This window comes from Caenorhabditis elegans, chromosome IV, assembly GCF_000002985.6.
Source record: "Caenorhabditis elegans chromosome IV".
NCBI classification, from domain to species: domain Eukaryota; kingdom Metazoa; phylum Nematoda; class Chromadorea; order Rhabditida; family Rhabditidae; genus Caenorhabditis; species Caenorhabditis elegans.
Window position 1 is genome coordinate 12,758,277 of NC_003282.8, and position 14,586 is coordinate 12,772,862.

Here is a 14,586-nt window from a genome sequence, read left to right on the forward strand (position 1 = left end):
GAATTCGAAAAAATAGCAAAAAACTCATTCTAAAATTCACATGCAAATGGGTAAAAAACGCGAGAAAAATATAATTCTTCTAAAAAAATCTTTAAATGTAGCCAAAAATTTATGGTATTTCTCGACAAAATGAAATTGCCTATGATGACTTTTTAATTTAGTTTTTTCTCTCTCAGAAGGACATTTTTTGAGCAGATCACCCACACATCTTGCCAATTTGCTCAAATTTCTGCAATATTTTTGACAAGATCAATTTTCATGTGTTTTGTTTCAATGAGTTCTCGTTTTCCCCATTCTAATAAAACAAATCAGAAATATATAATTGAAAGTCATTAAAGCCCACGTAAATAGGTATATACTCACTGAAATAGAAATATTTGGTAATACTGCTCTAGGAACTCGTAAAGAGATTTTTTTTTGTGATTTCAGAAACTAATCTAAATCGCATACGATATTTTAGGAAACCTGGGATTCTAAGAAGGTATTCAAAATATAAAATCTTACAGTATTTCTTGAAAACTGACAAAATTGCAAAGGCAAGAGCAAGCCTATATGTCGACTAAAAGACAGGCAGGCGGGTCCACTTGAAAGAAAACCGACAAACTTTATTGTTCCTAATGTTAAAAAATCTAATTTCGTAACAAAAAAGTTAACTTTTTAGTTTTAGATATAAAAAAATGTGCCCAATGCCAAATACCAATATTTTCTCTATTATCAGCCTTAACAAAATAAAGTTATTTTGATCATTTTTTGAAAATAATAGCTATTCAGATTCAAAACCAAAAATATCTTCCCGTTACACCTCCCTCTTTGAATCTCTTTATTTGGGTATTCAAAAAAGAAACCTGAAAGTTTATTCAATTTGAATATGAAGTTCTACTCGTTCTGAGTATTCATTGAATTCAGGTGGGAGTTCTGGTGGGTGATTGAAATGAAGTGCACGATGATTGGAATACAATTCAAATTTTTTATGTGAACTAGAATTTATTAAAGAGTAACAGATGTTCTCAAATTTTGACCACAAAAAAATAGTGTATTCCGAAAAATTTCCAGCGGGAGCCCTAAAATATGAATCGAAAAAAAAAACGAAAAAATTTGGCTAAGCCAATAAGCGGCGGGACTTCTTAGGAATTTTTTTCGCGGGAGACGGATAGATAAAGCTTCAACAATTTTTTAAAAACATAAAGTTTTTCGATGTTGGGATTTTGTTATAAAATTTCAGAAAAAGATCCGATAAAAGTTCAGCCGTGAAATCAGAATTGAAATTTCATTTTAGTTTTTTACCAGCCTCGCCTCACTCTAGGCCGGAAATTACCTTTAAAAAAATTCAATTAAATAATAAAAACACAAAATATACTGATGGTTTAAAATATGTGACAATACATGACACACAAGATTACCGTTAAAAGGGCGAGTGAGAGACACCCTCAAAACGCTTCAGCCGTTAACATGCCGATTAGGAGGTTTGCAAATCAAAAAATATTCCCATTTTTGCAAGAAAGAACAATGTTGCATGTCCTTGTCGAAAATACGAGAAAATGATGTTTCTTGTTCTCCTCCTCCTCCAGCTGCCCCTACTCTTCAGTAACAAACCCATAAAGCCAATGACAAAGTGTCTTCAATTTTTCATTTTGAACTCCTCTTCTATACTCCGTTTTCGAGTAGAGAGCGGTTGGTACTAATTTTGGAAACACGGAACATTTTTTCCTTCCAAATATAAAAGTGATGTGCGTGTCCGTCCGGAAGAGAGATATTGTTATTCCGCACCGGAGAAATCTTTATGAATAGGGGGAAAAGAGTTAAAGGCGTGTTCCATTTTTTAAGAATTTGCAAAGCTTGAAAGTTTTGAAATTCCGGGTAAATATAACGATCACCAAACTATTACAGACATGCTAGGATTGGTCAGCACTCTCTGCAACAGACCAATCAAAGATTTACAAGGGGCGTGGTCCATGTCGCTGATTGCTGGGAGCACTCTGCTGTGGACCAATCACAGATAACTGGGATCGCTGATTGGTTATTCACTCAGTTGCTACAGTTGAATAGCTCCCAGTAAACGTAGAAGTTAAAGTAACTGGAAATTGGTAAATTCTTAAAATATACTTAAAGACTTCTTATTTCAAAAGAATAAGCTTAATAATGTGTGAGCTAGGGAATCTGAGCTATTGTTTTTATGGAAGCTACAGATTTTTCTCAAAAACCTTCTCTGCAATTCCTGGCACCCCAAAAACGTATAGAAAGTAAGAAATGACGACAGTTTCCAAATAAATCGCAAAAAATAGAAGAATCGAGAATCATCAATCATTTTCATCATTTCTTCCTCGTTTGGTTCATCATTTTCCCCCGATTTTTCTCATTTTTCAAGCCCCTTCATTCTCCATAATGTTTTTGATGAGACCTCCCTTCCTTACTTTTTTTTTGACTGATTTTTGGTGACCTCAACATTTTTTTTTTCAGAAATATAATATTCTTAGTTGAGGTGAGTGAGGGAGGAGATAATATTCCAGGAAATCATGTACTCAAATATGGGGTTTCGTGGCAGAGAAAATAAAAGTGAAAAATGAGGAGTGATTCAGGGAAAAGGAAATTATAGGGTAGCTGGTCTCTTGAATGACTGGCAGGTTAAATGGGGGTCAAGAATACTATTCAGCGGCTGCATTATTTCTGCAAGATAAACGACATTTTTTGAATTTTTCCGAGAAAATAATGAAAAATAGGTGCGAGGGATGAAAGAAATGTATAAAATACCTTTAAAAAATGTTTTTAAAAAATTAAATTTTTTTTCAGCTAGGCACAACTTTCAAGAACTATTTGAGGTATTTTTTAAAGCTTTTCAAAAAACTAATGATTATTTTCTGAACAAACCAACATTACAAAGTTTATAATTAGAGTTTGAAAAAAAAAAGTAAATGGTGGAACCTAACTGAAACGTCGCGCAGAAAGTTTTCCAGAAGGTTTTTTTTTCACAATTTTCAGAAGCCGCAGTATTTCTCCTAGAACATATTTTTTAGTTTCTGCTATTTCAAAGGTTTTCAATAATATTACAACATTCTGATGGTCTTTGGGCAATTTGTATTTTTTTGGAAAAAATCTGAATAGTTTTTGACCAAGATTAATTTTAAAAAAACAGATTCTTCAAAAAGTAAAAATTTCTAAAAAAAAACGGTCCAAAATGTTTGACTATATCGAAAGCTGAAAGTGCACTGGAAAGTTTTAGATTTAAATAATAACCAAGAAATGGGCGGAACTATTTTTATAAATTACTTTTTCTTTTAAATTTTCTATACATATTCACATTGCGCACATCTTTGGTATGGTCTCTCAGATTTCTAAAAATTGGCGTCGCCAATATTTTGGATTTATTGAATTTTCTTGAGAATAAAAAATTTAACAAAAAGCTACAGTTTCAAGCTGACGAGGAACCTCGAAATACCGCAATTCATAAATAATAAGCAAGAGCACATTAAAGTGCTCCTCCCAGACAACATTTACTTTTTTTCTGGGTGACGCTTTTTTTTTAGAAAATGCGGAACTTTTTTTCGAATTGTTCATTTAACAGTATGAGTCTAAAAAGATAATAAATTGCAAAATAAAAAAAAATATGGGAGCTGTTTTTGGCCGGTTTTTCAAATTAATACTCGACTAAATAATGTTGCTTTTTTCGTTTTTTTTTAAATTTTTCAGTTTCTTAGAAATCATTTTTCAAACATTACATTCTGAAAATTTATAAAAGAGAATTTCTTTGAGTTTTTGAACCACTAGTTCTTTGAAGAAAATATCCGTCCTCTATCTTAATCTTTCTTGAAAATTTCTTGAAATAATAACTTTCGTTCGAGTAGCCAAAACACTTGAGGCTACGAAAATTGTTCTAAATTCCTTTTTCAATAATTTCCAAAAATCTGTTTATGTGACATTTTTGAGACTTTCCCAGTTTTCCTCTCATAAGATTAAAAGAGCCGTGGACGGACCTTTTGATCTTGTCCTGCGAAAAACATCATGTGGCTTTGATTAAATTCGTTCTCATCATGCTCTTTTGTTTTTTGGAGGAAAAAGTTCAGAAGAACTCTTCAGGGCATAATAATTATTATTTGGAGAGAGAAAGTGGAAGAAAAGCTAAATAAATTAATAAAGGAGCTAGCACTGTAATTATCACTTTTGGAGTTTTCGTTGAAATCATTGACATGGCGTGGCCTATTCAGGGCCTATCTAATTTTTCCTTAATTCCTCGTTTCAGCTGGGCCACGACCCTAGAAGTCTGTGAGTGATCAAGAAATCCTATCGCTCATAAATTGCGAGATGCACCTTTGACTTAGGTTTGGAAGAAAAATTAATTTCGACTGTTTTCCCAGTTTTAAAATTTAATTTAATGTTAGGTTAAAAAATCGCAGTTTCTCTAATTTCATCTCGAAAATACCATCTGCGGAGCCACGAAAAGTGAGCAATTTGTGTTGTTAATTTAAAATCTCAACTTCCGGCTCAAAGTTGAACTTTTTGCTCCAAAAAGTCGCAAAGATCTCTGATCGTCTCTTCCTCAGTCCGAAGTTGTTTGATCTACCGTAATCAGCACGTCATCCGCACCTAGTAGCGCTCACCACAAAACGGCTTGCCCCACCATTTTAACGAGAAAATCTCATTTCGAAGAGAGGAGACTCGCGCCAAATCTTTTCTTTTCGTGTCGAGGTGAAACTTTTGTCAAGATGCTCCAGTTTTCTTGCTCGCCTACATATATTTCCAGTGTCTTTGTGTGTCACATTAGGCCATCGACACACGTTGATATACATAGAGAGGGATAGCGATGCTCAAATCAAATTGGCGTGTGTCCCAAAAGAATAGGAGGCGAGAGGAGAGAAGAAGGATTGAAGAAGAAGAAGCATCAGAGATTTATTCGTTGTTCCACAATCATTTGTGTGGGACCCCAAGATATTTTTTGTGCAGGAGAAATTTAGATGGGGATTCTGAATATGTTGACATCTTGAATCTTTGTGTTCTAATCTATATGTTTTCAGCCAAGTGGTCAGAACAGAAAACAATAAAGGCGTGGTAAACAGCAATGTTGTGGTACTTTTGTTAGATTTCGGATAGGATTAGGCTTTGATTCGAGGAAGTTAAAATTTAGATTTAAAGTCTTATTCCGCGGCCCCGTGGAATCAGAAAATACCCAAATTTGAGATCTTTTCCAAAAAAATTATTCAAATTTCTGAGTGATCTCTGCGCTTAAGCTTAAATCTCGGCTCAAAGTTGATTCCACGTGTTTTCTGAGAGTCCGTCGGAAAGTGGGTGGTAATGGGATATGTCACACTTTTCAAAGTTCGAATCCTAGAGCAGCCGGAAGTGGCAAACCAATGTCTGAGACCAAAAACTACAACCATTATTTTGTAGCATACAGAAAAATACCAAAAATATATAAATTCCTAGAAATGTATTTAAAAAAATATCATTATCGCCGGAAATTTTATAAAAATTGTCTGATGGGTGACCGATCTCCCGACTGCTTTTTTTACACAGAAATTCAACAAAAATATTGGCAATGTATATAAGACTGCCATGGGAAATGGAGGTTGAGTTAAGAGGCAACGAAGGTGCCCAGTCACGCCGTACAGTAGCACTGTTATCGGAATTGCAAAATCCGAGCTGTGCACACATTTTCCCGTTTAGAGCATACATCAGGATAATGACATTACTCGAATTTGACCTTTTTGTCACGTATTTCCAGTTTCCAATAATTAAATGGCTTCTCATGTATAAAGAACACCCGACGTCATCTGTGTATTCTAGAATCAGAAGAGTCGCATTGTTCTTCTCCTTTTGCAAAACATAAAAGAACACGAATGTGATTCAATTTTTTTGAAAGACACTAAAGTAAACTTTGAAGGGTATTTGAAAATTGAGTTGGGATTTCGGAATTTTTAGAGTTGTGATACATCAATGCGATTTTCGAAGGCCTTCAAGTGTTTGAAAAGGGATCGGTAGGCCTACAAAGTAGGTACAGCATGCCTATGCACTTCATCCACGGCGTGAGGTGAAACAATACTTTTTGGGATAAAAAAAACCGGACTTCTATTCCAGAAAATCCAATAGAGGCAACCAGGCCCTGTCGAAAAAAGCCGGTAACCAGAGACGTAAAGTAGTACCTGCCTACCACAAAAGTTTAGAGTGAAGTCCCAAAATTTTTTAAATGGCATTGTTTTGCTGGTATTGATAAAATTAAATGATAAAAATGTGCACAAATTGAAACAAATAAAGCGTGCAAGTGAAAAATAATAAATCACTAATCTTTAATTTGAAACTCGAAAGACAGGTGATTTTATTTTAATTGATAAACATTTGAGATTTATTTTAATTGATAAACATTTGAGATCGTCATTTTTCTAATAAAAAAAGACGAAACTGGAATATGAAAAAATTTGCAATAAAAATTGGGGGTATCTTCAATTTGAAATTTGATTTACAGAAAGCAAATGGAACACAACATCAAATGACGTCGAATATTTTTAGTACACTTTGAAGTTAAAAAAATTCAATTTGCAAATTTTGCTTCGCTTTTGAATGATGTTATGTTGCTGAAAAAATCTAAAAATGTCGTTTCTCTTTTTTTGAGCTCAAAAAAATTTAGCGATCATAATTTTGGTGATATTTTTGTTGGTAAATGACCCAAAACTGGCTAGCTATGTCGATAACTAATACAGGAAACTTGATAGTCTTTCAAATAAAAAATGTCTCAAGCCGTCTGCGTTTCATTGTTTTCGAAAAACTGTAAAAGTACTTTAAGATGCCAACCAGTTATCGATCAGAAGAGGAGTCCAAAAACCTGTGATTCCTAGAAAATATGAGTAACTTAATCAATGATCACTTCCAATCTTCACTTTCTCTTCAAATATCAAGTTTCTTATAATTTTCTCATGGGACTGTATAGTTATTATCTATTGGCATCCTCGTTCTAGGTATCTATTTGGTGAGCTCATTACTTCCTTAAAAACAAGACACAAGTGGGTGTTATGCACAAAATGATAAGATAACAACTAAAACATCAAATGATAGATTGTAAGGGAGACGGTTTTGCATCAAATATAATGACTAGCGCTTTTACTATTTCAAAAATGGGCTACGAAAGATGATTTGGAAAACGACGAACGTTCTAGAACTTTTTATTTTATTTTTTAATTTCCCAATATTTTTGGAACTCTGAAAACCCCAAAAACATTTTTTTTTTGCAAGAAACTATTTTTAATGTAAGTTATTGGACCTCGAATACAGCAGGAAATTAGACTGGAAGTTATCTCAGATACCAAATTCAGGTGTTCAGAGAAACTATAATGCCTTACTATTAGTCTGAACTTTTCAATAACATGCATCTCTTTGTACTTTATTTCATTGAACATCTTATTTTAGGATACTCCGGTGTTGGCTCGGATCTTCCAACTCTGGATTGAACTTTGGCAATTATCGAGGTCATCTGAGAATTAGTCTTCCTCCTGGTAGCATCTTTAAGTCTAACTATTATGATTTTTGACACCCGTTCAGATAACAAGAATCAGATGCGGTTGGTGAAGGTCAGAAGACATAGCTTGAACATCAGACTACATTGCTGGAAAACACAACGATATTGCTGAAAAATCATTGGCATAGCAGGGAAGATCACTTGCTCAAATGACATAGATGGAAGCCCATATTCGTACTTTCTAATATTAAATCTGATTTTCTCAAGCGTGACGTATTAAAAGCTTTTACCGATTCTGTAATTTATAGATTTTATGGTTCTTCTCAACTATAAAATATTCAGGAAAAGCATGTTCTGAAAAGAGCAGAGAAGAGCAAACACTTGACGGGACTCGTGGAGTTATTTAAAACATCGAATTTTTGAAAACCAAAATTATCTGACCATCTATAAACGTTTAAACATAAGATTACTGAACCAATAGGTTCAAGTTTCCTTCTCTCAATCCATAATTCATTGGGGATACAATTGGATCCCAAAATAGCATTTCTAGGAGATCGTTTCAAAAACCACTTTTGAAAAACAAAAAAAACAATGAGTAAATTTGCAAATCGTTCAGTTCTTTTCAGGGAGTAATTGGAAATTTTGAGATGAAAATTCTGTAAATAAAATTTTCTGAGCATTGCAACACAACACAATTGAAAAATTATGTAAACAGTGCTAGAATATCCTAAAAAAATCTCGCAATTTTCAATAGTTAGTTCTTCTCTTTTATTCAAAGACTTGAAAAATCAGATATCTTCAAGAAACATATACATAATTCGGCAGAGGTTTTGGGAATGTTTGAAAAAACAATTAACTACACGAAGTTTTTCACATTTTCAGAAAGTATCAGGACAAAGTTAGATATTTTTAGAAGTTCTTCGATTTTGAGAAAAATTTATAGAAAAGTTACATATACTGAAAAGTTGGATAAGACTATGGAGACAAACTCACACTATCATCACTACCAGATTGTAAATTTTATTTTTTACTGATTCAGTAACCGGTTTGCCGAAATTGCGAAAACTGAAAAATTTGCCGGTTAAGCGATTTGCAGGAATATTTTTTTAATACAAATTTCCGAAATGCCCGTTTGCTGAAAATCAATATTCTGCAACTATTTTAAATATTTTTTAAAAGCAAACACACTGCGCTGCGATGGTTGAAAAACTGTGCATTTTTGGCATTTTCCCTGTATTCTTTTGAAATTTTTAACAGATTTTATTTAATCGCCGGAAAACTTTGAATTTGCCGAAAAACATTTTTTTTCGAGAACTTAAACCATTAAATACATCTAATTATTTAAGCAACAATTTTTCTATTTCATAAATGTGTGACATCACCAATGGGCACCCCTCGCAGCTCATCGATGTTAATCGAATCAAGTGAGCTTCTGCTCGCCTTTTTTGTGTGTACATTGAGCGTCGGAGCATCATCAGGAAACGTAAAAATGCTCGAAAACTGACAAGCTCCTAATATTCTTTTTTGTGTGACAAAGTATCGAATTATATTTGCTCACAATCTCATATTCTGCCACATCTGTACCCCCTTTTGTCTCTTTACTTTTTGATTTTGCATCTCCATTTTTTGGTCATTATTTCCATGTTTTTTTCACCTGCCACTTTTCCACTCTTTCTAATTAAATATTCAATGTCCCATTCCTCTTTTCCATTGATTTATGTACTGAAATTGGCATTCCCATTTTCTGCGTTTCATGTTGATGAACAAAAATTCATCTCCGTCTCGGGTTGAATGGGGCCCCAGATATGTATTTGTTTTTCTTTGGAGCCCTCAACCAACGTCATTTGGACCATTTTGACATTTTTCTCAGCTTAACCTTTTAGGATTTTGTCGAAAAAAAACAACAAAAATAAATAAAACCTATTTGGTCATTTCAAAATTTTTTAAGGAATTTTTTTAAACTGAAAATATAGGAAATAGTGTCTGGAAAAATCCAAATTTCTGAAAATTACCCTAGTATAAATGCATCTGAAAATTTTTTGTAATTTGTTATTTATTTTCCCAAAATTCGAATCCCTAAAACGTCCAAAACTCCATCCAGAACTTTGATACCAAACCGAAAGCTTCACTTTACCAACTTCAACTTTTTTTTCTGTTCAGTTCCCCCTACTCCCATTTCATATTTTAATGTTCTCCTGGGTCCCGCGGCTCCGAGTTTTGTGCATTTTTGAACAATGTGAGCAACCGCTCGGAAAAAAAAAACTTTGAATTTTTGGCACATCTTATGTCTCTGGAGACGTGATGCCCCCAGTCGCTCCCAAGGAGAATGAGCAGAGCAAGACAAATGAAGAAGTGCTCCACCCGAAAGTGAGAAGATGAAGGAGCAAAAATAGGAAAATGAAAGAAGGGAGACAGCTCATTTTCTTGTTTTTTCTGTTTCTGTAGATACATCGTAGTCCGCGTTTTTAAGGATGAAACTTTGAAGTGGAGTGACTTTTCACAATCAGAAAGGCTGATTTTCAATTTTCCATAAGTTTGGAACATAGAAAAATGGTTGGCGTCCGTCAAGGTGACAGGCTTGCATACTACTACCTAATGTCTATACATATGCTTCCCTAGAATCTTTGATTTTGCGTTGAATAGGCGCTACGCGTGCCTACCGTGCCTTCCCTGAAGATGTGCCTACCTAGTTTGAATTTGTATTTTTCTTTTCGTGGCTAGTGAGTTTTTGAATCACATTGCTCGAATTTACCTTTTTTTTCAATCAATTGTTTTCAATGTTTGAACTTTCTGCAAATTTTTGTCTATTTGAGTTCATAAAGTTTGAGAAATAATCAAGAACCAAACATTTTTAAAACTTTGACAATTTTCGGTTGTTTCTTCTTTTTTGTGGTTTTTTTTAGAAAATCAGCAATGAACGTTAGAAAAAGGTTTTCAGTTGTAAGAAATTTTTTGCATTTTATGAAATTCAATTTTCGATTTCAATTTTTCAATTTTTGATAATTCTCGGGCACTTCTCTATTTTTTTTCTTAGAAAACCGACGAAATTATATTTTTATTACTTTAAGGTTTACGAGATCAAGAGTAATTGAAATTTTTTTTTTTCAATTTTCAATGTTTCGATTCTCCCCTATTTTTCTGTAAAACATTAATTTTTTTAATCGGAAAATTGACATTTTGCCTTTTTTCGAAATTTACAAAACAATTTTTTCCAAAATTCCCACAGCTTCTATAGGTCCAACAAATACATTACTTTATTTTTTTTCGATTTAATTTTTTCCTGAAAATCCCAATCTTGAAAGAAATAAAAAAATGACTAAGTAAAAAACAAAAAAAAAACACATCTTCTCCGACAATCAGCCAAAATGAAAAGTCAGCGGTGCGCGAAATTGTTGTACAACAATCGGAAAGGCATGAAGCTTCTCTTTCTACTCTAAAAGACGCAAAAAAGTAGGGAGAAGCTGTTTGAGCAGCACACCGTTTTAGCTCATAAATAATCGAACGACCCAACACATTCGGCACTCTTTTCTTCTTTTTCCTCTCGTTTTTTTTCGAAAATTACTGACTTTCCAGACATTTGTCTCTCTTTTTTGTGCTAATCGACTTGCGCAGCTGCTTACTTGATCCATTCTTTTTTTTGTGGAAAATTAGCTTATCTTTTATTTAGTTAGTGTTTTACAGAAAATCCATCGACTAGTTTCCCTGAATTACTTTGATTTTTGGCTGGAATTGGCGCCACTAGAAATTCAAGCAGTATAAGTGAAAAAAAATCAGAACTAAAAGAACAGTTTGAAATTGGTTTTTCTTTTCATTTCAGTGAATCATTTCAGTGAATCTAAATTAACAGTTTTTAATTTGAATATGTATTTCTGAACTTTGTTAAATCTGAATTTTCCTCTTTGTGTCCCGAATATTTATCATGAATAATTAACCAATTGAATTGCAACTCCAAAAACAGTAGCGACCAATCACAGTTCTTGCACCCTGCGGATCGATGATTGGTCGGTGCTGAGGATTGAGGTGCTGAGGTGCTGGGGATTCAAAATTAGGTATTTAATCGAATTTTTTGAATTTTATTCTATTGAGTTTTACTTTTTTTCAATTGAAAAAAATTAACAACGAATTAATTGAATTTTTTTTCAAAAATATAATGACGCAAGCCTAGCTTTACTTTGACAGCTTTGATCTCGGTTCTCTATGATTTTATCAAAAAATTGTGAACTGGCAAAATAAGTGTAACATATGTCTCTACGTTTTAATAGTGATAACTTTCGAAAAAATTTATGACAGCCAAAATATAAACCGTCAAAGTCTCGCAATGGAGGTGGTCTGTATGTGACGGTTTACTGCAAAAACCATTTCTGTGAGAGCTTGGCGGGTAATTCAAGTTATAAATCTTCACTAAAAACTCCATGATTAGCAAATTTCAGTCGTTTCTAATTTGGAAGCTACACATTAAAATTCATTCTCCGAAAAATTCTAAAAGTGCTCCGATCTGTTTTCCATTTTCCCCTGTTTTTCCAATAACAAAACTGCTCATAAAGAATAAATCACGGATAACACTTTTCTTCGATTTTCAGAAAAATTGGCCGATATTTATAAAGCGGAGAAGAGAATGTTTGGGCTCAATTTTTTCCAAAAAAGAACGGAAAACGCTGTCTGTCGTGAGAAGATCGAGTGTGAGATTGAGCTGTTCTGACGCGTGGCATGAAAATTGTTGGATGCGGAAAAAAAACTATTTTCTTTGTCCGAGTTTTTGGAATTTCCATTTAGTAATATCGATTTAGCCTAAATAGGCGGCACATATCTCTTGGTTGGAACTTTTTCAAATTTTTCATTTATAGTTCCTTGTTTACCCCCGAGAGTAGCAAAATTACCGGAATTTATATAATAAGTTGTTTATTTTCCAGACATTTTTCATTGCTATCCGAGCAGAAAGATAGTCGATTTCATAACATGGTAATACGATTAGCCGGAACAGAAAATAAATATGTCAAGATTTCATAAATATCAAACCCACGCCAAACGGTTTATTATATTAAAAACTTATTCATGATATCATTTTGGACATATATAAGGTCATGAAAAAGTTGTAAAAGTTACCGATAATCTTTTCATAGAAACATTTTGGAATTAAACTCTTTTTTAATTTATTTTTGTATTTTAAACTATTTTCAGCGAAATGAATCTTGTCGCTTCAATGCGAGCAAATCATTGGTAGCTGAAAGGGTGGTTGTAGCTGTAACAAGACGTAGTCATGAAAAAGTGGAAGCTAGTTCTTGATGGTTGTTCTTGATCTACCACGGCTCCGCATTTTTCCCATACTAAAAATTACGAAAAAGCCGAAAATGTCAAAGTATCGAAAATTTTGAATCGGCAATTTCTGAAAGAACTGGTTTTATCTTCCAGTTCGGCAATTGTCGAATTATCGGAAAAAATTCTAATTTCCAGAATGAAAGAACTTGACTTTCAGACTATAGTACACAGGAAATTCTCCTCATTTTTGAGTTTATTTTTTTAAATAATTTTCGAACTCGATAATTGTCAAATTTTTGAATTGGATATTTGCCAAAATGCCTTCGCCAAACATTTTTTAACTACGCCCAATTATTGAATTGCCAAAAAATGGAATTTAATTTTAATCCTCCCAAATTTTTGTCATTTTTCAGTGTTTTTAGTTTCCGGAAGTATCATCATCATCTTTTGCATATCCTCTCATTTTCGTGTCCATCTCTCTTTTTTTTTCTTCCGTCCAATGTAGCATTAGCCTCTTCCAGAAACGAGAGAAACCCCAGCAGCAGTAGCAGAGTAGGCAGCAGAAGCTCTTCTCTTCTGCTTCAGCTTCTGCGCCTCTCCGTTTTTCTGTCTGCGTGTGTGTATGTGTGTCCTAATTCAGCGTGATGTCGTCGCCGCCGGCCTATTGATCTTCGCACCGCTTCTGGTGTGCCCCCCATGTGTGTGTGCATGTGCTCTGCGTCTCCCGGCTCCCCGTCTCCTAATGCATGTATTTTCTAGTGGGGGTCCCCCGCCCGCTTCTTCTTCCCGCGCGCGAGCGCCATGACTGCTGCTTCTCCGCCCCAGACGACGACGATTGTTTTCCAAAAATGAAACACTTTTGTGTTGCTCATACCCCATTTCCTCCAAAATTAGCATGCCTTCCAACTCCACTGCCCGTTTTTTCCTTCTTTCTCCCCCGGCCTCTCATAGTTCTCACACATCAAATATTTTATATTTTATATTTATAAACCCCGAACGCGTTCCTTCCTCCTCTCCCCATATTTTTCCCTTTTTTGGAATATTTTAAAAGCTTGTGTTTTCTTTTTATCGAAAAAAACGCAAAATTACAGCCTTCGCGTAGAGGCTAACTAGTAATTTCCGTGTAGCAAAAGAGCAACAGAGCCATAATCATAGAGAGAATATTCAATTTCGGGTGCATTTCTAATGAAACAAAGTATTCCGGAGGGCAAAAAAGGGAGAATATTTGCAATTTGTATTTCTCTTCCAATCACCACATTTTTATTTCCTCCCACACTCCTCCCCGCAAAATGACATTTTCGGATTGATTTTGTGTGTGTTTTGAGCCCGTTTCCATTTATATTTGGAATTTTTTTGGTTTGCAATTTTTCCTGAGAAAATCAAAAAAATATTGAAAGTTTCCAATTCTGTATGATTTTTTTTTTTTCAAAAAATGATACATTCAGTTTCTTCTTGAACTTCTAAAAAATCAAAATTTATTTTGCGAAATAAAAATTAAACTTCATCAAATTTTGTGCATGTTGTTGGAAAAAAATTTGAAGAAATATAACTTTAATCAACAAATAAAAAAATAGTCCAAATTTCGAGAAAATTTAAAAAATTGTTCTTTTAAAACATTTTTGTAATTTTTTTCGAGCAATCGTGAAAAAACATTTCAATTTTTTTTTAATTTTTACTTAAAAATTCAAATATTGATAAAATTGTGATAATTACTTTGACAATTAACAGAAAAAAGGCATTAGACAACTGTTTTTTTTAAACATTTTTTAAAAACTTTTTTTGGCACGTCCCGTTTGACCGCGTGGAATATGTCGAAATATAAGTGGTCAAAAAGGAAATGTATGTACTGCACTTTTGTTTATACCACGAATCGTAATCAGGTTATATGACCA

General features: G+C 33.7%; 1 protein-coding gene and 3 non-coding genes across 5 annotated transcripts; 2 read left to right on the forward strand and 2 right to left on the reverse strand.

The window, feature by feature from the left end:
* Positions 1–7,074: 7,074 nt before the first annotated feature.
* Positions 7,075–7,726, forward strand: ZK897.10 (SHSP domain-containing protein; the record flags this gene model as incomplete). Of its 2 annotated transcripts, NM_001306982.2 has the most annotated exons (3): positions 7,075–7,229; positions 7,390–7,475; positions 7,522–7,726. In NM_001306982.2, coding segments are annotated over 3 exons (177 nt in total). The 2 variants fall into 2 exon arrangements, with proteins under 2 accessions (NP_001293911.1, NP_001367301.1); NM_001380490.1 differs by lacking the exons at positions 7,075–7,229; positions 7,390–7,475 and having other exon boundaries at positions 7,536–7,610.
* A 2,873-nt stretch (positions 7,727–10,599) lies between these two features.
* 21ur-13346 lies at positions 10,600–10,620 on the forward strand. Its single transcript, NR_056848.1, has one exon.
* A 547-nt stretch (positions 10,621–11,167) lies between these two features.
* 21ur-12907 lies at positions 11,168–11,188 on the reverse strand. Its single transcript, NR_056849.1, has one exon.
* Positions 11,171–11,191, reverse strand: 21ur-10098. The gene has a single exon (NR_056850.1).
* Between the last annotated feature and the right edge of the window lie 3,395 nt (positions 11,192–14,586).